We start from the raw sequence: 24144 nt of genomic DNA, 5'->3' as shown, positions 1-24144 counted from the left end.
TCCAACTCTGGCAACGTCCTGGTTAATCTTTTCTGAATCCTTTCACATTTCACACATTCTTCCTATAAAAGGGAGACCAGAAGAGTCCTCAGGGTCTGATGGGAATTGCCTTTGTTACCCAAGTCCTTCACTTCTTTGATTTTTTTCCTTCAGGCTCTTTCACTTCTTCACAAGGCTCACAGAATAAAGTTTCCAACTTAGCAGTTAAAACTCAGAGCTTACAGCAAGTGGTAGGATAAAATAAATCAACTTTCTTTAGCGGTGGATACTTTACTAGAGAGAGTGAGAGACAGAGAGAGAGATAGAGAGAGAGAACATGCGAGAGTGGGGTTGAGCATGAGACAGAGAGGAGAAGCACGAGAGAGAGGGGGGGAGTGTGAGAGAGCATGCAAGAGAAAGGAGCACGAGCACACAATCGAGTGAGTGATGGTGAGTGCAAGAGAGAGTGAGCAAGCACAAGAGAGGGAGAGAAAGTGTGAGAGAGGAAGAGCAAGCACACGGGAGAGCAAGTGTGAGAGCAAGTGTGAGAGCAAGTGAGCACGAGAGGAGAGAGTGCGAGAGAGACAGTGCGAGAGAGACAGCGCGCGAAAGAGTGCGCGCGAGAAAGAGGGAAAGCACGAGAGAGAGGGAGTGTGAGAGAGAGTGAGAGAGCACCAGACGGTGAGAGAGTGCAAGGGTGTGAGAGACAACATATGCGCAAGGGGGAAGAGAGTGCATGCAAGAGGGATAGTGACTGAGAGACCGACAGAGAGAGTGACAGAGACACCAACAGAGATAGTGAGAGTGTAATAGTGAGAGAAAGTGAGGGAGAATGAATCAGTGAGTGAAAAATATTACAAATGGTATTCCTTTTCTCCACATCTCGCTTGCATCAAACTTCAAAATGTGTGGTTGGAAATTTGCCATGTTCTTGTATTGATTAATAGCTGCGGGGACACATAGTCACAAGAGTAAAGTGTATGACTATTCCAAAAGGTTTGCCACCAGCTATTGATATGCACCAGACACAATAATAAAAGCAAAAAAAAAGTATTAATCCAAGCATCATCAGCAGTCTACTCATTTCAATTTTACATGTGTAACTTGCCAAGGTCAAATTAGTCTCTTGCCCTCCAGTTCAACAATACTCCTTTTCTTCACATGGAATATGCTGGAAAATATAACAAGTGCTGAACTTGAAGGCTAAACAGTGTATATATTTGTCCATACCAAGTTTAAAACTGAGCAATTGATTTTGCTAGATTTATACTGAATTACTGTCCATAGAATTTTCCAGCACAGGAATAGGCTGTTCAAGTCAAAAGGATCAATGCTCTAGTTGTGGTTCTAATGAGACACCTGTCACCTTATTTCATCTCAAACTATCGAACATTCCTCCTCCTCTTGTGTTTTGATGAATTTACATAATGTCTCCTTCAAAGCCCCAATGCTACTTTTCTACTTCAACCAGTACGCTAGTCAGTCCCACATCCTTACAACAAGTGAATAGTAAAGACAACAGTCATTATTCCCGACTGACTCACAAATCAAAGCTTTGATAATATATTGCAAGAAGGATATTCAGTATCCTTTCGAGGCCATGGTCTTTTTATCTAAATTCATTTGCGGGATGTGGAAATTACTGGCTGAGCCAGCATTTGTTGTCTATCAATAATTACCATTGAGAAGGTGGCTGTGAGCTGCCTTCTTGAACCATTCAATCCATTTTGTCAAAGCACATACACAATGCTATTACAGACAGAGGTCCAGGACTTTGACTCTGCAACACTGAAGGGACAGCAATATATTCCTATGTTAGGATGGTGAATGAATTGGAGCCAAACTTGCAGGTGTACTGTTCCCATTATTCGCCCTTGCCCTTCTATATTCAAGTGGTTTGGAATTTGGAATGTGCAGTCAAAGGAGTTTTGATTAATTGTTTGCAAGTCCATCTTGAGAATGATGTGCACTGCTGTTACTGAGCATGGTGATGGAGAGAGTGCACGTTTGTGGATGCAGAGGCAATTGAGAGGGTTTATGATATCAACCTTCATAAGTGTTGTTTGAGCAGTACTCATCCAGGTAAGTGGGGAATATTACATCACATTCCTGACTCGTACCTGGTAGATCATTGACAGGTTTTGGGAATTCAAGAGGTGAGTTGCTCCCTGTAGGACTCCTAGTCCCTTGCATGCTAATATGGCTAGTACAATTCAACTTCTGGTCAATGATAACCCAAGGATATTATTGGTGTGGGATTCAGTTAATAGAGTGTGTCATTCAATGTCATGGCATAATGGTTACACTGTCTGGTGTTGTGACTTGTCACTTGTCAGCCTAACCCTGGATTTCATCCAGGTCTCATTGAATTTGGATATGGAGTGCGTCAGTGTCTGTGGAGTCATGAATGGTGCTGAACATCGTGCAATCATCACAGAAAAACCCATCTTCTGACCTTATGATGGGGAAGAAGGTCATCGATGAAGTTAATGAAGATGGTCTGATAATTAAGGAATACACTTCCTCGGTCTTTCACGGTTTAAATATTGTTTTGTCAGAGTAATTTTCCAAATTGCAATGTGCTTACCAATTTGCAGTTTTTGTTTATCTGTATACCTTATTTTAACTATATATTAATTATGTTTCAACATCTGCAAGTGGACAGCATTAATTGAGGCTTCAGCCGGACACATGTAAAGAGACACTAAAACTGCGGTGTGGTTGATTTCAGAAATCTATGTTTGTAATGTTTCATTCTGTTAATAAATAGAAGTCTGCGTAAAGATTGGCTCCAGTCTCCAGTTACCAACCACTGTCTGGAGTGTGACACATTATTCTACTATTGTTTTCAATAGATGAGAAAATATATTGTTTACACGGACAACATTTTTAAGCATCAATAAAGATATAGAGCGGCTATGCCTATTGTAGAATTCATCAAGTGAATTCCACCATTGGCCCCACCAAAGCTTACCAGGTCAGTTTGAAGAATCAAAGAGGTTGAACCTCTGATTGTTTGAAGTGTTTGTTTAGTATTTTTCCTTTTAAACAGAAGGATACATGTGCTGATATTTAGCAGAATGAGGGAGGAGGGATTTTCACTGTGTAAGAGGACTGTTTTAAGTGTAAAATAAATTTAGTGCCTGAACATCAGAGTACAGGTCCCAAATGTCAGCCTGTTACCAGCAACATACACTTTGATTACACTTTTAGATCCTGATTGAAGATCAAAGGACAAGAACTCCTGACCAAGAAAATTGCTACCGACTAACCTCTCAACATATGCCAATAGTTTGTCCTGCCTTTAAAGTTTTTTATTTTTTTTCCCTCCCCAAGTATAACAGCTAAGACTGGACCAGATGTATGGAGCTTGAGGGACACTGAAACACAAAGGTCGGAAATCATATACATAAGTTGAACTTTAATATTATGAAACACACCATTATGTGTAATCATGATACTGTGATTTGCTACAGCAAATTAAGTGAAGAGGCTGAAAGGAATTGAAGATCTGAGTGCCAGCACATGGTATCTCATTATACACTGCAATCTTGCAAGAAGAATTCACCGAAAGTGCCGAGGGTAATATGTATCAAAACAATTAGATATAATTTTTTCTGCCTCACAACATCTTAAATTGCTTTTTTCTGAGGGTCGTTTCACTTTTGTTAAAGGAATTCAGAACCTTTGCACTCAAGCTAGATTCTATTCCTGTCTGAAAAAAACCCACAAACATCTATTTCCAGCAGGGATTCACTCAGCCATGACTAGGACAGGTCGGCCCAGTCTGCTGGCTTCCTTTCCTTTGGGCAAGGATACTGAGACTAATTAAATCAACCTTAACCCCCACCAAATAAGAAATCTAGCTGGCTTAACATAAACAGATCAAAGCTGGTGATTTCCTGGTCTGGAAAAACAAGTCTACTGGCACATTGTACAGTTACTGTTCGATTTTATTTTGCTCAATGCATGAAGCAATGAAATGACTATTGAAAGTCAAAACTAATCAAAACCTTCAGTCAAGGGATAGTTTATCATTTGCAATTGCAGCCAGTAGAAGGCTGGTGGAAAAGCAAATCACAGTTTTAAAAGAATAAGAAAATTGCTATTTGTTATTAATTTGCGTTTGTTTCTGTGAATAAGGCCAGAACAAAATAAATCTGTTTGCCTGGATTTCAAGGCTAGATTCTCTCACCTTGGACTGAAACTCTCCTTGGAAGGATAGTGACAGCTCCCACAGCTACATCCTCCTGTTGTAGTACTGGTGTCACTTTGGACCCCCAACTGTCAGATCCAACCCATAAGAAGTGGCCTGTCTGATTGGCCCGTTTTGTCGCTTCCAGCACCCGTCTACACAGTAAGAAAAAAAAATGAAAGTAATTACTTTAATACATATTTGCCAGGAGCAAACACTATGCCTTGGGATGTGGCACAAAAATTGATTACTGCACTTTGAAAACTAATTTGGTCACAGTACCTATTGAAGAACTGCAATCTATTACTTGACAAGTAAGTTGTGAATGATCCCTTAGGTAAAAAGCAGCATTACTGGCATTCGTAGCTTTTTGACTTATAATTACTTTTGCTTTTTTTAAATTTATCAACTTTTTAAATGACTGAAGGGTCATTTATCAGTCTTTCTCGATATCATCTTTTAAGAGCAAAGTATCATATAAAAATCAATTTACATCTTGGCAAAATAGAGATTTATTATAGTTTAGTTGTACATGTTGTAATGTGTTGTCTGTATTAAAAAAGGTGGATACGTGAATCAGTTGATTCACAATAATTGGATTAAGTAAGCAAAGTTTTATGTGATGGATTAGCTAATGTAAAGTTAGAAAGCTGATTTTAATAAATACGTTGTCTATTCTTTTCTGGGATACATCACATGATGTTGTGCCTGAAAGCAGTTAAGAATGAGGAGCCCTTGCAACCACCCATGGGTCTCATTGGGAAATATGTTAGAGGTCCATTCTAGTTTATATCCCTCTTCTGTGCAGCATTAAACTCTCTTCCATCAGCTCAAAATGTATGCATTACTCATTTAAACTTGTGTCCCTGGTCAGCTATCATAGTTTGATTCAAAGTTATTTTCTGGATTGAACTTTTCTATGTCCTTGAGAAATTCAGCTCCTTTTAAGAATACTAAACCTAAACTTCTTTGGTTTTCCTTAAGCCTCAGCCATTTAGCTTTGGGGAATTAATTTTTTTATTCACATGCAAGATTTGAAAAGGATCTTACATTTCAGTGGTTGCACAACAGTACTCGAAGTGTGATCAGACCTGTACAGTTTCTGTATGGTTTTGTTTTATTTCCTTAACTACTTCTCCTTCTAGCTATATTGTTAAGCGTTTGTCAAAATCCTCAAATGTGACCTTTTGCTATATCACTCCTAATCCTGGAATATGGTTAATATCTGTTTTTTTCTAATCAACAGCTCTGCCAAGCCAGTCACTCACTGTTGTTGGATTGCCTTCTATGATTTAGCTGTCTGCCTTTGCTTGCTAGTATCTGCAAATTAAACCATCTTACACTGGGCTTTATAAATGCAATGTCTCTTTCATCTGCATTATCAAGACTCACCTAATGTCATCTTCATTCGCAAATATAATGACTCCGCGTGCGTTGGGAGTTTCCAATAGACGCTTGATAATTTTATCAAATTCTGCTCGTTTGGGATCTCGTGGAATCTTCAATGACTGGGCCACACAGACTCCCCCTGTAGTGAACAAGTACAAAACATAAGACACATCTCAAAAAGACAGAGCTGCTGATTACATTCTGCACAGTGATACAAGTAATCACAGCTTTTCATACCCAACCAGTTCAAAAGTAGGACATCCACTGATTAACTGTTAATTGATTAATCTAGTAATCAATGCAATCAGGAAATGTAAAATTACTTCAGTATTAATGTTGTCAGAAAATACTCAAGACAAAAGGTTCAATGAACGAGTTTGTCATAAAGATTCTCCAGGCTGTCAGACAGTTCATAGTTAGATAAGTAGAGACAGAGACGCAACAGAGTAGGGGAGGTCTTTTTTTTAAGTTGAAGAAAACATCCTCTACAGTGCAGAACCAAACCCAGACCATATGGTAGACAAAATCCATTAGGAGAGAGCAGCTCAGGGGCATATCCACAGAGATAGATCCATTCGTGGTTACAGCTCAAAACAGGAAACACTTCACCATCAAATTATACAATTGTTTCAATGTGTGACAGTCTCTGGTGATCAAAGAAGATCCAATATAAAAAATGAATGACAAAAGAAATTAACCATAGAAAATCTAAAGAATCATTCATGAAAAGACAGGACCTGATACCCTCTCACCAACTATACTATCAGAATTAATCCCTTTACAAAAACAAAATTGAATTCATTTTCACTAAGATCATCACAATGCGAAATGGTTTATCACTCCAGATTTTCTGTATGACTTTGTCATAACAATGATTTTGGAGTGGAGTTGCGTTACCTTTTAAGAAAACTCATTATAATTGATTTCCATGGGTTTTATGCCAAAATGTCGCTACCCGAAAAGATCCTCAAACTTCAGAGATACTTCTGCTGGAACCCTCTGTCACCTATTCACACAGCTGTGTTCCGTACAAAAGGTTAATGCATTGAAGGTTTGTGAATTTATGTGAATATTGCATGACCATTGACTTACAGTTTAAAATATTGGCACACCTTACCTTGGCACACTTGGAATATTGTGTACAGTTCTGATCGCCCCCATTACAGGAAGGATGTGGAAGCATTGGAAAAGGTGCAGAGAAGATTTACCAGGATGTTACCTGGTCTGGAGGGAAGGTCTTATGAGGAAAGGTTGAGAGACTTGGGTCTGTTCTCATTGGAAAGGCGGCGGCTATGGAGGGATTTGATGGAGACATACAAGATGATCAGAGGATTCGATAGGGTAGACAGTGAAAGACTTTTTCCTAGGATGATGACGTCAGCTTGTACGAGAGGACATAACTACAAATTGAGGGCTGATAGATTTAAGACAGATGTCAGAGGCAAGTTCTTTATGCAGAGAGTGGTAAGGGCGTGGAATGCCCTACCTGCTAATGTAGTCAACTCAGCCACATTATGGAGATTTAAACAATCCTTAGATAAGCACATGGATGATTTTGGGATTGTGTAGGGGGACGAGCTGAGAATAGTTCACAGGTCGGCGTAACATCGAGGGCCGAAGGGCCTGTTCTGCGCTGTATTGTTCTATGTTCTATGTAAGTTGTCTCAAGTGCAGAGTAACTTAGATACTTGATTGTGATTTTCAGCCAAATTTCTTGTCTTAATATTTCTAACTGAGACTCAATTACACTTCACCAAAGTACTGTCGGTTCTGTGTACTTCATATTTTTGAATGCCCCACCACCCCTTCTCCCGACCTCCCCAGCTCTCTCCAGCTATCCACATCCTCAAAACATGAAAGCAGCTGGGCATACCCTGCACTACATGATAATGGAAGATTAGGAGGAGCAACAGAAACATGAGGCTCTATTAGCACTGATTCTATGCTTGTTTTGCGCAGCTTTTACATTTTGCTGTAGAAAACTGACTTTTCAGGAAGTTCTGACATCCTTCCTCATAGTTTCTGATCAAACTTTGACAATCAGAAATTTTGGATCAATTTCTTAGAGTCCAATCCAGAAAGTCTAGCTCATCCACTCTAGTTCAAAGTTTGGAACTCTATGTTAAGTCAATTGGACTGAATTATTTTTTTTCCCCTTTCAGATTCTTGGAATATTGTGAATCTCTAACTACAAAAGTACATGCTTCGGAATATTACATGAGATGTGACCTTATTCTTCAGTAATTTTTATTTGTGAAATTGACATGTCGCTTCAGATCTGACTAAATAAAATCAATAGAATAATAACATACTGAGAATCCTATGTTGATGTAAACACACAAACATTTCAAATGTCGTTTTAAAGATTGCTGATAAAATTGTCATTTCTATTGCAACGTCAATTATGAGTAAATCACACTAGTTTACATACACAAGTAATCTATTAGAAATTTAATATTATATATTAAGTTCTTCTGGCAAATACTCACTTAAAAAAAATATTGTGCTGAACAATGTGCTGCCTTTGTGTTTTCAACTGGGTAAAAAGCATTTGGAACCAGAGGCCAACAAGATAGCAACTATTGATTGACTGGAGGAGACGATAGTGCTCTTGATACAGCAGTGCAAGTCGCTTTTGGGCATCAGTCACTGAAATTGAGACCACAGTGCCTGACTGATCAACAGTATCAAAAATTATTCAGAAAACAATTTCAGTGCTGGAATGCAAGAACTCAACAAGAATTGATACAGTGCAAAGTGAATGAGTAAAATTACGATATTGGAATTATCACAAAATAGCTGGAGTTTTTCATTAAATAATTTTGTGGGACATGACAAGATTTTTTTTTAATACATATAAATCATGGCTCACTGACAGCAAAAGAATAGTTATGTGTGTCTAAGCTCCCAGAAGGAAAACCAGTAAAACTTGCAAATTATATATTCTGTTGCGACTCGCCTTATACACCTCAAAACAGGCAGTATAATCAATACATTCATTTCCAATTATTGCTGCATTGTTCCTTCTGGGTTAGGATGTAACTTGCAGACAATTCTTGTTAAATTTTCTGCTTCAGTGCATTCCAGGAAATGTGCTTCTGGGATGGGAGTTACTAACATTATCATTGCAAGTTGCTGCAGTCATCACATTACACAATGTTGAAGGGAGTAGACAGTCAACTTAGCAGGTGGAGTCCTGATCAATGGACCGATTTGCTCGAAACAGTTCTGAGGTTCTTGACTGTAATTAAAACACCCATCCGTGCAAATAGATATTTTTTCCTCATCACATTTTTGGTCTATGACTGTATGGTAATAGAGACATTAAACAAGCTTATCATTATGTAAATGACTTGCATGAGAATCTAGGAGGCACTGTTAGTAAGTTTGCAGATGACACAGAAATTGGTGGCCTAGTTGACAGTGAAGAAGGATATCTCAGAGTACAACAGGACCTTGATCAGATGGGCCAATTGGCCGAGGAGTGGCAGATGGAGTTTAATTTGTATATATCTGAGGTTTTACATTTCAGTAAGGCAAACATGTGCAGGACTTATACAGTTAATGGTCGGGCCCTGTGTAGTGTTGTCAAATAGAGTGACCTAGGGGTCCAGGTACATATTTTTTTGAAAAGTTGCATCACAGTTGGACAGGTTGATTAAGAAGGCATTTAGCGTACCTGCCTTCATTGTTCAGACTCTTTGAGTATTGGAGTTGGGACATCATGCTGAAATTAGACAGGACGTTGGTGGGGCCACTGTTGAAGTAGTGAGTATAGGTCTAGTCACCCTATCACAGGACAGATATTATTGAATTAGAGACAGTTCAGAGGAGATTTACCAAGAGGTTGGTGGGACTGGAAGGTTTTATACAGATATGCAGAGTTTTTTTTTCACTAGAGCGCAGGAGGTTGAGGATCAACCTTCGAGAGGTTTATAAATCATGATGGGCATAGATAAGATAAATAGCAAAGGTCTTTTTCCTAGGATAAGGGAATTCAAAACTAGAGTTTATATTTTTTAAAGTTGAGAGGAGAAAGATTCAAGAGTAACCCAAGGAGCAACTTTTTGCCACAGAGAGGGTGGTTTGTATGTGAAATGAACTGCCAGAGGAAGTGGTAGATGCAGGTACAGTAACAAGATTTAAAAGACGTTTGGATAGGTAAATGAATAGGAAAGGTTTAGAGAGTTGTGGGCCAGATGTAGGCAAGTGGGAGTGGTTTAGTTTGGGAAACTTGGTTGTCATGAACTATTTGGATCAAAGGGCTTGTTTCTGTGATGTATGATGCTATGATTTTAAGGTATCAAATGGCGAGGCGAGCTTCATAGAATATGCAGCTGCGTTTTCTAATGGCCGAAGTATATATCTGGCTGTTCCTGTTAATTTTTTGATCAATGGTCGCCTTCAGGATGTTGATGGTGGGACAATATTCAAGAAATATTAATACCTTTGAATGTCAAAGGCAGGTAGTTGGGATGTCTTGCTGTAAATGGTCATTACCTAGCACTTGTGTGGCACAAATTTAGCTTGACACTTATCAGCAAAATCTCAACATTAAGAACTTATGAAATAGGTGCAAGAGACCATTTGGCCTGTCAAGTCTATGAATTCCATGGAAAAGTCTCCCATGCTATTGCTTTGATCCCAGCTGATATTACTATTTAACAAGAAATGCTGGAGATCACAACATGTCAGGCAGCATCCATGGATAGCCAGCGAGCTAATGTTTCAACTCTTTTTCAGAGCTCTTTCCATGGACGCTGCCTCACCCGCTGTGTTCTCTAGCAGTTTTTGGTTTCAATACAGATTCCAACATCTGCAGTAATTTATTTGGAAATAATTAACAGGAAAAAGTTAACATACAAAATATATGGATTTTAATATACACAAATCACACATCATATGATGTGATCATAACTAACTCAACCTGCTTTCCTATCATTTCCCGGAGAGATCAGAATCAGTCTCTCATCCTACAATATGTCCCTAAATAGAGTATGCATGATTTTCTAGAGTAGATAATTAGATTAGATTAGATTAGATTACTTACAGTGTGGAAACAGGCCCTTCGGCCCAACAAGTCCACACCGACCCACCGAAGCGCTACCCACCCATACCCCTACATCTTACCCCTTACCTAACAATATGGGCAATTTAGTATGGCCAATTCACCTGACCCGCACATCTTTGTGACTGTGGGAGGAAACCGGAGCACCCGGAGGAAACCCACGCAGACACGGGGAGAATGTGCAAACTCCACACAGTCAGTCGCCTGAGTCGGGAATTGAACCCGGGTCTCTGGCGCTGTGAGGCAGCAGTGCTAACCACTGCGCCACTGTGCCGCCCACGGTGATAATTCTGAAAACATTTCTCATCTCAGTCCCAGATGGTTAACTACTTGTTTTAAAGCTGTGCCCGTTGTTTTGGAATCCCCAGCCAGAGGAACCATTCGTTTGCCCTTTCACACTCATTAGAATCTTGCACATCACAATGAGATCAAATTTCATTCCACCAATCTGCAAAAAGGGGTGCATGCTGCTCAGTCTCAAGTCACAGAACAATGCTCCACAGAAGCTCTGCTGGATTGCCTCCAAAGCAAGCACTGTAAATTCTTGCTAAAACATTGTAGTTGCTTTATTGAAAAGTGTTACATTAAATGAAACAATGTCAAGGAAACAAGATTTTTCCCATTACAATAAACTTAAAAGCTGTAGTTTAAAAATCACAACAGCAGGTTATAGTTCAACAGGTTTATTTGGAAGTACTAACTTTCGGAGCGCTGCTCCTTCATTGGGTAGCTGTGGAGCAGGACATAAGACACAGAATCCATAGCAAAAGATTACAGTGTGATGCAACTGAAATGATACATTGAACAAACCTAGATTGCTGTTACGTTTTTCCTCTTTTAGAGTGAATTGCAGGTTTTGGTTCACTAATATGTAAATCCCAGAACTTCTTTTAAGTCCCATTCTCGGATAATTTAAGGTTTTATTTAAAAAAGGTAACATCTCAGTGCAGACAATGAATTAAAGGTGCGAGGCTAAAGTCTGTCTGTATCCCGATCTTGAGTCAGACTGGTTCTATTTCCAAAGTGGAAATTACAAAATATTACATGGTAAATTTGCACCCCAATACGCCAACATTTTCATGCACAAGTTAAAGCAAGACTTCTTTGCGGCACAGGACCTCTAATCGACGCTACACACTAGATATATTGACGACATTTTCACCCTCTGGACCCATGGTAAGGAGTCACTGAAACAACTACACAGTTTCATCCTCATCATCAGACTTACCATTCACTACTCTTTAGTATCGGTCTCATTCTTGGACACATGCATTTCCATCAAGGATGGGCACCTCAGTGCTTCACTTTATCACAAACCCACGGATAACCTCACGATGCTGCACTTCTCTAGCTTCCACCCTAAACATATTAAAACAGCCATCCCCTACAGACAAGCTTCCCGCATACACAGGACCTGTTCAGATGAGAAGGAACATGACGAACATCTGAGGGTGCTCAAGGATGTCTTCATAAGAACAGGGTACAATGCTTAACTCATTGATCACCAGTTCTGACATGCCACAGTGAGAAACTGTAATGACCTCCTCAGGATATAGACATGGGTTGCAACCAATTGGATATCCTTCTTTGTCCAGTACTTCCCGAAAGCCGAAAAACTACTCCATGTTACGTGTAGCCTGCACCATATTATCGATGAGGATGAGCACCTCGCCAAGACCCTCCCTAAGCCTCCACTTCTCACCCTTAAACAACCGCCAAACTTTAAACAGATCATTGATCGCAGCAAACTGCCCAGCCTTCAGGATACCACACAACTCTGTTATGGCAAACAATGCAAGACATGTCAGAGTGTCAACACAGATATCCCCATTGCACATGAGGACACTACCCACCATGTACATGGCAGGTACTCATGTGACTGCCAACATTGTCTATCTCATATGCTGTAGGCAGTGAGGCATGGTACATTGGCGAGACCGAGCAGACGCTACAACATCGAATGAATAAATACCGCACAACAATCACCAGAGAGGGGTGTGCCCTCCCAAATGGGGAACATTTCAGCAATCAGGGACATTCAGCCTTGAATGTTTAGGTGACCATCCTCCAAGGCGGACTTCAGGATAGGCAACAATGCAGAGTGGCCAAGCAAAGGCTGCTAGCTAAGTTTGGTACCCATGAGGTTGGCCTCAACCGGACCTTGAATTCATGTCACACTATGGGTGACCCCATTACACTATACATTCTCTCACACACACTCTCTCATATACACACACACACCACACTCTCACCCACGCACGCATCCTCTCACAGGCTTACACCCCATCATATTCTCACACACACTTTAGAAATCTGCGCGCGCGCACACACAGACACACACACACACAGCTATGGGGTGAATTTGTATTTGCAGAATTATATTTGTAGATACATTCTATTTTGCTCAAAACATGCACAATCTGCAGGCTGTCAATGCAGACAGTCAATCCATGTAATATTTGTAAATTCCACTTTGTAAATAGAACCAGTCTGACTCAAGATTGGGATACAGACAGACTCTAACCTCACACCTTTAATACATTGTCTGCACTGAGATGTCACTTTTTTTTATAAAACCTTAAGCTATCTTAAGAATGTGACCTAAAAGAAGTTCTGGGATTTGCATATTAAAGAACCAAAACCTGCAACCGATTCTAAAAGATAAAAGACTTTACAACAATTTAGGTTTGTTCAATGTATCATTTCAGTTGCAAGACACTGTAATCTTTTGTTATAAATTCTGCGTCTTATGGTCCTGCTCCACAACCACCTGATGAGGGAGCAGCGCTCCAAAAGCTAGTGCTTCCAAATAAACCCGCTGTACGATAACTGGGGGTTGTGAGATTTTTAACTTTGTCTAACAACTGCTCCTCCACATCATCTCTCCCCATAGATACTGTAAAAACTACTGAGTTTCTCTCACACTATTTCTTAATCAGATCATAGTATCCTCCTTATTTTGCCTCAACTTATAACTGGAAGTTACTATATACCTCTACTTAGCTCATGGAAACCAAAACTGGGCACATTGAGGTGGATCTCAGTAAAAGTGTATACAATTGTAGCAGAATTTTGTTGTTCTTAAATTGCCAAACCACTTACTGAAAGTCATCAGACTATTTGCTGTGAATGACTTGAAATTTCTTCATACTAAACACTTGTGTTATTTGTACAAGTTCACCGAAGTCTGTTTTATGCCTTTCAAAAATATCTCTTGTATTGCAACCACTCCAAAAGGTGAATCATCTAAACTTACAACTATAATTATTCATAAATGATTTGCACGATACTGCAAATTCTTGAATGAATTTCAATTAGGTGAAGCTCACATCTTAATTATGCTTTTTTTCACAGCAGCAAAATACATGGTAGAATGTGCAAGTGCACACAAAAATCTTACAGCCCAATTAAGTATGTTTGGTGTGTTAAGAGTACTTTTAGAATGTTAGAAAGCTACTTTGTCCACAGAATGGTCCCGTAAAAAAGCAATACATTTTTTTAAAAATGTAGTTTAGTTAAGTGATATTAGTTTAAAGATAATACCAATTAGGACAGTCCAACAGAATTTACCACAATTCCCACTTAACTGCAGCTTTCCTCGAACTGAACTCCACAATGACAGTTTTCATCAAAATCTGCTCCCAGATTCAATCAGAGACCAAAAAAAACTGCAAATGCTGGAACCCAAAATAGGCAAGCAGGAGGCTGGAAGAACACAGCAAGCCAGGTAGCATCAGGAGGTGGGTGTAACCCTTCTTCAGGAACGATTCAGGCACCATGGTCTTTTTTCCAGTTATTACCATTGCTTTTCACAGCTTGCCTGCAACAGATATGTGCAACTGATAGATTTGTCCTTTGTCTGGTTTCAAGGAGTTTCTATTTCCTTAATAATCTAAGATCACATCCCACTTCCCAAAAGAAAAACTGATTTGTTAGCTTCACTTCTGTTTACACAATATCTTAAAACTCAAAATTAGAGACCAGTGTCAGTACGCTCAATAAAATATTTGACAAACTATGTGTGCAAACAACAGTTCACATATGCTTCCCCATTCGTGCTGCAATTTAACGATTCCATCACAACATATGGCCACTTCACCTAGCGATCCATTTGTCTTTTAGCAAGCCACAGAGTCTTGCCATCACCTATAACTTCTCAGGCACTGATACACAAAGAATGACAAATAAACTCAGCCTCTGTCTGTTGACACTGGTTTGTAGAAATGGCCTCCTTTGAACTGTACCGCTGCTGCTGCCCTCTGTTACAAAACTACAGAGCTGTAATAAGCATGTCATGGGCAGGCCTCATTTCAAGTATTTGCGCTTATTATGTTGGTTCTCAATTGAGGTACAATCTAAGGAAGCATAATTGAGACCCACTGAGAGAGCAAACCTCTAAACTGTAGAGAATAATCCTGTTGCAAAAATATTGCAAACAAAATGCTTCCCACTAAGATGAGAAATCAGCCATGAGGACTGAGTATCTATGGACATATTTACAGAAGATCAATTCAGTCCCTCAAATGCCATTGTTTATCAATTGAGCTTCCACCTGATAAGTTTCAGGAAGCTTTATAAACCCAAGGGTCTTTGTTAAAGTCAAAGGGTCTCTTAAGATCTCACTAACTGAGAAAATTAGTATTTTGTAATTGGTAGCAAATCTCTCTCAAGGGACTTAATGCACGCAGTCAAATATGCTCAAGTTACATGTGGAAATTGTTTACCTTAACATGACTTTGTAATGCACTGACATTTTCCCAGGTTTAAAACCCCCACATACTCCTCCAGTTTAGATTTCAGCCCATTGCCTGATGTCGCACTTGATGTTGTGCTCAGATCTCTGGAACGGGGCTCAAATCTTCAACATCCCAACTTTGAAGGTGAAATGTTATCAATGAGCTCTGACGGGCTCTCATTATAATGTAACCATGGCATGCCTATTGTCTTTTAGATATATTAAAATTCATTCAAATGTTTTAACCAAATATATGTTAACACATGAACAATGACAGAAATGTAAATAAGATATATACTTGAAATCATAATGCATTTGAGAAAATCATTCTGGAATCTCCATGAAAAGATAAGGAACAAGAGAGGGAATCATTTTGTCAAATTTGCAGTACCAGCAAATAAATCACCGAGGTTAGGATATTACCGTAGGAAATGCTTAGCTGAAGCATCAATTGTGTAACAGAAGGATGTTCTGCTTTAAAGACACAGCTCCTAAAGTAGAAAATCAGATATTCTGTTCTTCATTTACTGCATTTACACTGTTTTTCACTATAATCAAATATACTAAGGAATACATCAAAAAATCCATCACAGCAGCACGATACATGTCCTGAATGCTGTAGTGCTGTAAATTTGAACAAAATACACTTGAAGTCAGTTAGCCACGCATCAGTCAGGTTCAAAGTACTTTCTAAGGGACTGACTTCTGCTTAAATTGGGATGTGATCTCAATGTTGCACACACATCTGAGGCAACACCAGGTAAAATTGAGCCACTGCTTCCATTTACCTAGTACAAGTAAACTATGAATATCAGCTAGGAGAAAGTGAGGACTGCAGATGCTGGAGATCAGAGCTGAAAAATGTGTTGCTGGAAAAGCGCAGCAGGTCAGGCAGCATCCAAGAAACAGGAGAATCGACGTTTCGGGCATAAGCCCTTCCTGAAGAAGGGCTTATGCCCGAAACGTCGATTCTCCTGTTCCTTGGATGCTGCCTGACCTGCTGCACTTTTCCAGCAACACATTTTTCAGCTTTGAAATCAGCCACAGCCCTAGTGCTAACACTCTGGTCCCAGATAGAATGAAATCTGGTCAGCTGGAATATCAACTTGTGTAGAGAAGTAGAGTCGAAGAAGGGACATGAAGGCTTGTGGAGCGTAGATTTTGAAAGTTACTACTGATGTAGCCATGATTAAATATCCATCCAGTTTACCCAGTTAGATACACAAAATGTTTTTCTGCTGCAAGGCTCCAGTGATTCTTTTTAAGGCATGCTAGTTTTGAAGTCAGAGAATACAGATCAGTTGTATTTGCAGTTAGTGGCTAACAAAATCAGAAAGTGAATCTCCAAATTAGCATTCAAACTTCCCAATTTGTGCAGGACAGCATCTAATGTCTTTATCAGGTAACGGGCTTGGACAGTTGACAAAGTAAGCAACTGAGAAATCCAAGTTAATAGACTTGCTATTTTTCAGACACTGGACTAGACATACTCTCAACATGAACATATATGATCATATGAAAGAGACAGATTAGAAAATAATCCATTGGGTTCCAATAATTCATTGGATAAACATATGGATGAAAATGGAATAGTGTAGGATGGATAGATTTCAGATTGGTCCCCCAAGTTGGCACAACATCGAGGGCTGAAGGACCTGTATTGTGCTATAACGTTCTTTGTTCTAAAACACTAGATGGTCCACCAAGTCTGCTGAATGCTCAGGATACCTAGAATGTCATGGTGATAGGCTTTCCAACATGTGCTAGCTCTAAAAGCCCTCATGGCACTTTTCTGATTCATTCACAGAGCACTTCCATTCGGTACGTTGGAGAGCACCAGCAACTATCGAGCGGCACAGTGGCTATCACGGCTGCTTCACAGTGCCAGAGACCCGGGTTCAAATCCTACCTCAGACAACTGTCTGTATGGAATTTGCACATTCTCCCCGTGTCTACGTGGGTTTCCTCCATGTGCTCTGGTTTCCTCCCACAGTCCAAAAATGTGCAGGCCATGCTAAATTGCCCGTAGTATTAGGTGGAGGGGAATGGGTCTGGATGGGTTGCTCTTTGGAGAGTTGGTATGGACTTGTTGGGCCAAAGGGCCTGTTTCCACACTGTAAGTAATCTAATCTAAACTATCATTAACAATTAATGCAGGTAATTTATCTTTCACCTTTGAAGCTGCTTTATGTTTCCTTCCTTTTTAATTTTCTTATCCTAAATTTAGTTATTCCTTTTAGCTAATTACATCTGTGTGGAGTTTGCACGTTCTCCCCGTGTCTGCGTGGGTTTCCTCCGGGTGCTCCGGTTTCTTTATGTTTCCTTCCTTTTTAATTTTCTTATCCTAAATTTAGTTATTCCTTTTAGCTAATTACATCTTTTTTTTCATATGCTTTTCCCTCCACTCTTATAAACTACCTTTTGTCTTGCACAAATATCACTTCTGCCAATTAAGTATCTTCTGTATTCATCCTAAGCACTTCACATATTTCTTTTCCACCGTCTCTGTGGTCATACTAATTTTATTCACTCTTTCCACATCATATTAAAACACTGCTCACCTCCTAACCTTTTCTAATATAGGAGAGGCCCCACAGGACTAGAAGCAGACTAATCCTGCGTTTAGGTACTTCAGGCTGGAGAGAAAGAAACAGAGCAGGAACTTTATCGAGACAGACTTGTAATTAATTGGTGGGGTTTTTTTTTTAAGGTGAATTACTTGTCTCACTGTATGGAAATGGTTAGTAATCAAACTTCAAGCAGACTGGACAAACGACAACCATGAGAAGAGGGATTGTCAATGCAGGATTGAAGGTGTTATATGTGGATGCATGCAGTATAAGGTAAATGAGCTTGCGGTGCAGATCGAAACTGGCAGGTATGTTGTGATGGACATCAAGGAGATATGGTTGCAAGGGGATCTCAAGGGTATCCATCCTACCAAAAGGATAAGCAGGTAGGTAGAGGAAGTGGGGTTGCCTTATTAGTAAGAAATGAAATTAAATCAATAGTTAGAAACGAAGTAGGGTCGGATGGTGTAGAACCCATGTGGGTGGAATTGAAGAACAGCAAAAGTGAAAAAAAAAAAACAACCATAGATGGAGTTATGTACTGGTCTCTGAATTGTTGTCAGGAGCTAGGGCACAAGATAACCAGGGGATAGAAAAGATGTGCAGGAAAGATAAAGTTACGTGATCATGGGGAATTTCAATTTGAAGGTGGACTGGAAAAATCAGGTTGGTAGTGGATTGCAAGAAAAGGAATTTATGGAATGTCTTCGAGGTGGCTTTTTGGAGTAGCTTTATGGTGGAGCCCATGAGGGAATAGGCAATACTGGACTTAGTGTTGTGCAGTGAGGCAGACTTAATAAGGGCACTTAAGGTGAAGGAACCCTTAGGAGGCAGTGATCATAATATGATTGAATTTACTCTGCAATTTGAGAGGGAGAAGATAGAATCAGAGGGAACAGTATTACAGCTGAACAAAAAGGCAACAACAGAGGTATGAGACAGGAGCTGGGTAGCATTGACTGGGAGAGTAGCTGAGCAGGAAAGACAGTGGAATAGCAATAGCAGGTGTTTCTGGGAGTAATTCAGGAGATACAGCAGAGATTCTTCTCAAGGAAAAAGATGTACAGTACAGGTTTCTTGAGGCAATCATAGCTGATGAGGGAAGACAAGGATAACATAAAAGCAAAAGACAAAGAATATAACGTGGCAAAGGGCGCTGGGAAGCCAGAGGATTGGGAAGCTTACAAAGACCAAAAGAGGGCAACAAAGAAAAACTGAATGGCCTGAAGGCGGATAAATCACCTGAACCAGATGGACTACACCCCAGAGTTCTAAGGGAGATAGCTGAAGAGATAGTGAAAGTGTTAGTGATGATCTTTCAGGAATCACTAGAATCAGAGAATTAGAAATTCACTAACATAATACCCATATTTAAGAAGGCAGCAAGGCAAAAAATGAAAAGTACAGACCAATTAGCCTAACCTCGATCATGGGTAAGATCCTGGAACCTACTGAGAAGGATGAGATTTCCAAATACTTGCAAGTGTTTGGTAAAATAGGGCAAAATCAGCATAGTTTCATCAAGGGAAGGTTATGCCTGACAAATCAGCTACAATTTTTTGAGGAAGTAACGAGCAGGTTAGACCAAGGAGAGCCAATGGATGTTGTCTACTGCACAGAAGGCTACAGAGTATGATAAAGGCCCAGGGTGTCATCGGCAAGGTGCTAGCATGGAAAAAGCTTGGCTATCTGGCAGAAAGCAGAGAGTGGGGATAAAAGGGTCTTCTCAGGATGGCAACTGGTGATGTGATGTTCTGCAAGGCTCGGTTGGGACGATAACTTTTCACTTTATACATTAATGATCTAGACGAAGGAACTGAAGGCATTCTAGGTAAGTTTGCAGGTGATACAAAGATAGGTCGAGGAACAGGTAGCATTGAGGAGGTGGGGAGACTGCAGAAGGATTGGGACAGGTTAGGAGAATGGGCAGAGCAGCAGCAGATGGAGTATAATGCGTGCAAACTGTGAGGTCATGCACTTTGGTGGAAAGAATAAAGGTATGAAAAATTCTCTAAATGGGGAGAAAATTCAGAAGTCTGAAGTGCAGAGAAATTTAGGAGTTCTAGTCCAGGATTCTCTCAAGGTAAGCAAAAATATCAATGTAGCGATGTACTTCGGAGGCTCTAAAAAGCTCTGGTCAAACTACATTTGGAGTATTGTGTGCAGTTTGGGGTCCCATAGCTCAGGAAGGATGTATTGGCATTGGAGAGTGTTCAGAGGAGGCTCACAAGAATGGTCCAGATTATAAAAAGCTTAATATACGAGGAACATCTGGGGACTCTGAATCTATACTCTCTAGAGTTTAGAAGGATGTTTTGCGGGGGGAGGGGGGGCGGGGAGATGGAGGTTTAGTTGAAACTTACATAATACTGAGTGGCCTGGACACAGCAGATGTTGGGAAGATATTACCACTGGTAGGAGAGACTCAGATCCATAGGCAAAGCCTTAGAGAGAAGGAAAAATCTTTTCAAATGGAGATAAGGAGTAACTTCTTAAGATAGAGAGTGGTGAATCTATGGAATTCATTGCCACAGAAGGCTGTGGGGAGGCCAGGTCATTGAGTATATTTAAGACTGAGATAGATAAGTTCTTGAGTATCAAGGGGAATCGAGGATTATAGGGAGAAAGCGGGGGGATAGGTTTGAGAAACTTATCGACCATGATTGAATAGTGGAGCAGACTCGATGGGCTGAATGGCCTAACTTCTGCCCCTATGTCTTATGATCTTATTATCCCTCTATACAATTTAGTTGAAGTGCAGATAAAGGCAGAAAATCTAAAGGTGTTGTTTTGTCATTTACTGTTCCACTACAGGCTGCATTGTGGAAAACCACACTCTAGTTCTGGCAATCAGTGAAATCAATTGAGCTGGAGGGAAGTTCCACTTTTGTATTTTAATATCACTGTTAGACCCTCCATCTTGTTTAATAAGAGGTTATTGGATATTAACAGGGCGGCCTAGCACTGTAGCCTTACAGCACCAGGGTCGATTCCAGCCTTGGGTGACTGTCTGTGTGGAGTTTGCACACTCTCTCTGTGTCTGCGTGGGTTTCCACTGGGTGCTCCGGTTTACTCCCACAGTCCAAAGACGTACAGGTCAAGTGAATTGGCCATGCTAAATTGCCCATCGTGTTACGTGCATTAGTCAGAGGGAAATGGGACTGTGTGAGTTACTCTTCGGAGAGTCAGTGTGGACTTGTTGGGCCGAAGGGCCTGTTTTCACGCTATAGGGAACCTAATCTAATCTAATCTTAATGGTGATCTGTAATTGCCACTAGTGAAAAGCATATTGAACCTTAAAAAAAATTAATATATGTGAAATGTTGATAAATGTCGTGATTATGTCTATAATTTAGAATTCTGAATAAATAATTAAAAATCAAAGCTTGTTCGTAGTATTTCAATTTTTTCTTTAATCCCATCTGTACTTTCTATTCTTTATTTTGCCTTAAAATATTTGTAAGAAAGTGGATTAATTTATTTTCGAGTTTTTCATTTACTGCCTGGGAAAATTTTTTAAAACAGACTGGCTATTCTGACACCTTGCTGACTTCAGCGCAGGGTTGACATCAGGAAACCTTTTAGCAACATTACCATCAATCGCACAGAAGGAAAGGTACAACTCCTATCTCAAAGATTGTAAATCATGTAGCACAGGTTTTCCTTCAGGTCACCACTGTCTGCAAATTGCAGGTGTATATACTCAGTGGAATAGAATTGTTTAACTTCGAGCAGCTTCTCAACTTAAACTATACTGCAGAACAAGTGTGTGTAACCGCAGTGACAATACTATGGCTTTAAGAGGTTATTTTGTCCTGCTTTTTTTGAAAGAGTAGTTTTTAAGAGATGCACGCAGTAGCTTGCAAGGAGTCGACCAAATCCAACACCATCTTGGAGCTAATGCAAGCTGTCTGTTTGGAAAGCTAATAAACAGCTTATGAGGTCTTGGTTATTTTAAAAACAAGTTAGAACAATAGAAAAAGTCTGAATGGGTGTGGTCAAGCTCTCAAAGAATAAGGAGTTTTAGGTTCTTAGAGTTTTTCAGTAGTTGCAGTTGTTGCTGGGTCTCTTGCTGCAGTACATCTCTCCCTAAATTTTCTCTTAGAATCATAGAATCATAGACATGCACAGCATGGAAACAGACCCTTCAGTCAACCCGCCCATGCCGACCAGATATCCCAGCCCAATCTATCTTGATGTTTTTCCCTCCTGACCTGCTAGAATTGCCATGATGCGGAGGTGCCAGTGTTGGACTTGGTGGACAAAGTCAAAAGTCACACAACACTAGGTTATGGTCCAACAGGTTTATTAGAAATCACAAGCTTTTGGAGCACTGCTCCTTCATCACTTGACCTAACAATGGAGCAGTAGTCTGAAAGATTGTGATTTCTGATAAACTTGGTGGACTATAATCTGGTATCATGTGACTTTGCTGGAATTGCAAGTGAGACAATATTTTATTGACTTTGCCAAAGATGTGGTTATGGGATGTTACTAAATTAGAACAGCTAATTAGTAATAATTACTGTAGCTATTATTTTGTCAAACATATCAGTAAAAAGTTATAGCTAAGCCAATTCTTTTTTTTTTCTTTTGTTGTATTTTAGCTACGGTGTATGAATATACTATGCTTTGCTTAACATCAAGTTGTTTGCTCAATTGAGTTGCTTCTGGAATGCGGCACCTTACTCTTACCATTAAAATAAGAAAGAATATATTTTGAGGGTATCTGGTCTGGTCACACCAGGTAAAAGGATATGCAACTATATTTTCACAATTTGTGAAGGGTTTTCATTCAGACCAGTGGGTGCTAACTTGAGTGGAGTCAAATGAAAGAAAGTGTCAATCTGGATTGAGCATCAAATTTCCTCGCCATATTAGAGCAACATGCTGCTATTCATTCCGAAAAAGTCGTCGATCCATATCGTAGCACAGAGCTGAAATGCTAATCAGTCATTGTCATTTCATGACTGGATATATTTCACTTTGGGAGATACCACCCAACTTTTGACATTGATAGACCTGTCTAAACTTCTGCTCCTCCCACCCACCCCCTAACACATCATGCTCTCCCCCACTCAAAATACCACCATGTGGAGCAGTCCATCAATGGCAAAACACTGGTGGTCAGATTGCCTGTGAGCCAAGCTACTCACAATTTAAAGGCAAAACAAACTGCTATACCTCTTACTTTATGTCAGCTTATAGCCCTAAAAGTGAGAAAGTCCAAATTATAATGTCGACAAAACCTTTTATTTCTTTATCATTAAAAAAAATTAAATAATATAATGAGAAAACCAATAGGCTTAAATGAATGGATCACTTATCTTGCGAGGTTGGGTACATCATGTAACACAATGGAAATGTGTGCTTGGTACAAAGTAATTATTTCTGCATTGAATGAGTTTTTATATCATTTCATATTTTTCACTGTATTTCCAGCTCTTGAACTTTCATCCTTACTGAGTTACTTCAGATAGATGGTATAAATATGCAATACAATAATTGGCCTATATGAACACATTGCGCAGATTAAAAACAAGAAAAAAATAATCAAAAGAACATGTAAAACATGGATGCAGCTGAATTGACCTACTTTGTTCTTTGTTAGAATTAATAGCTAATGGTTGATTACAATCTGTAAGTATAGTATGCTGCTATCATTAGCATTCAAGGGCATACTTTCAACAAGAGACTTTCAAGTTAAGAGAAGTTGCATTCTAAACTGGCATTTAATGTGCTCCAATCATTTTTATTGCAACAATTCAAATGTGGAACATGCCAGAATAATGAGTGACCATTGCTGTAGCCATAGTGGTGAAATGCTCTATCACCAATTGTTAGTGATCATATCACTACATCACATATTCCTTTATTGCTACACTGTACTAAGAAACCAAGAAGACTTCGAGTAGACCTTTCTTATTTCCACTTGGAACAGGTACCAGGGATTTTTTAAAAAAAATTTTCTCGCTAAGAAATTGGCAATCCTTAATTCAATACGTAACAGTACATTTTCGGAAAGAAAAAAGACTGGCAATATAAAATCCAAGATAGATCCACTGATTTGATTTCAATGAAAGAAAATTGCACTTTAAGCTAGCGTTATTCATTATGATTCGGAGATGCCGGTGTTGGACTGGGGTGTACAAAGTTAAAAATCACACACACCAGGTTATAGTCCAACAGGTTTAATTGGAAGCACACT

The 24144-nt window shown here is 39.6% G+C and overlaps 1 protein-coding gene across 7 annotated transcripts in view; it reads right to left on the bottom strand.

The window, feature by feature from the left end:
- The window catches only part of LOC122563223 (metabotropic glutamate receptor 4-like), a 1211357-nt gene that overhangs the window by 676092 nt on the left and 511121 nt on the right, over positions 1-24144 (bottom strand). For all 7 annotated transcript variants that reach the window (XR_006315533.1, XM_043716802.1, XM_043716807.1 and 4 more), the window contains exons 4-5: positions 5567-5702; positions 4175-4329 (exon numbers count right to left, since the gene is read on the bottom strand). Coding sequence is in view for 6 of the 7 variants with exons in the window: in XM_043716802.1 (XP_043572737.1) it covers positions 4175-4329; positions 5567-5702 (291 nt within the window). In the remaining variant the exon portion in view is untranslated. The remainder of the gene's footprint in view (positions 1-4174; positions 4330-5566; positions 5703-24144) is intronic.

The sequence above is a fragment of the Chiloscyllium plagiosum genome, chromosome 26 (genome assembly GCF_004010195.1).
Source record: "Chiloscyllium plagiosum isolate BGI_BamShark_2017 chromosome 26, ASM401019v2, whole genome shotgun sequence".
NCBI lineage: Eukaryota > Metazoa > Chordata > Chondrichthyes > Orectolobiformes > Hemiscylliidae > Chiloscyllium > Chiloscyllium plagiosum.
The sequence above is the reverse complement of the archived record's forward strand: the minus strand, read 5'-3'. Positions and strand labels throughout refer to the sequence as shown.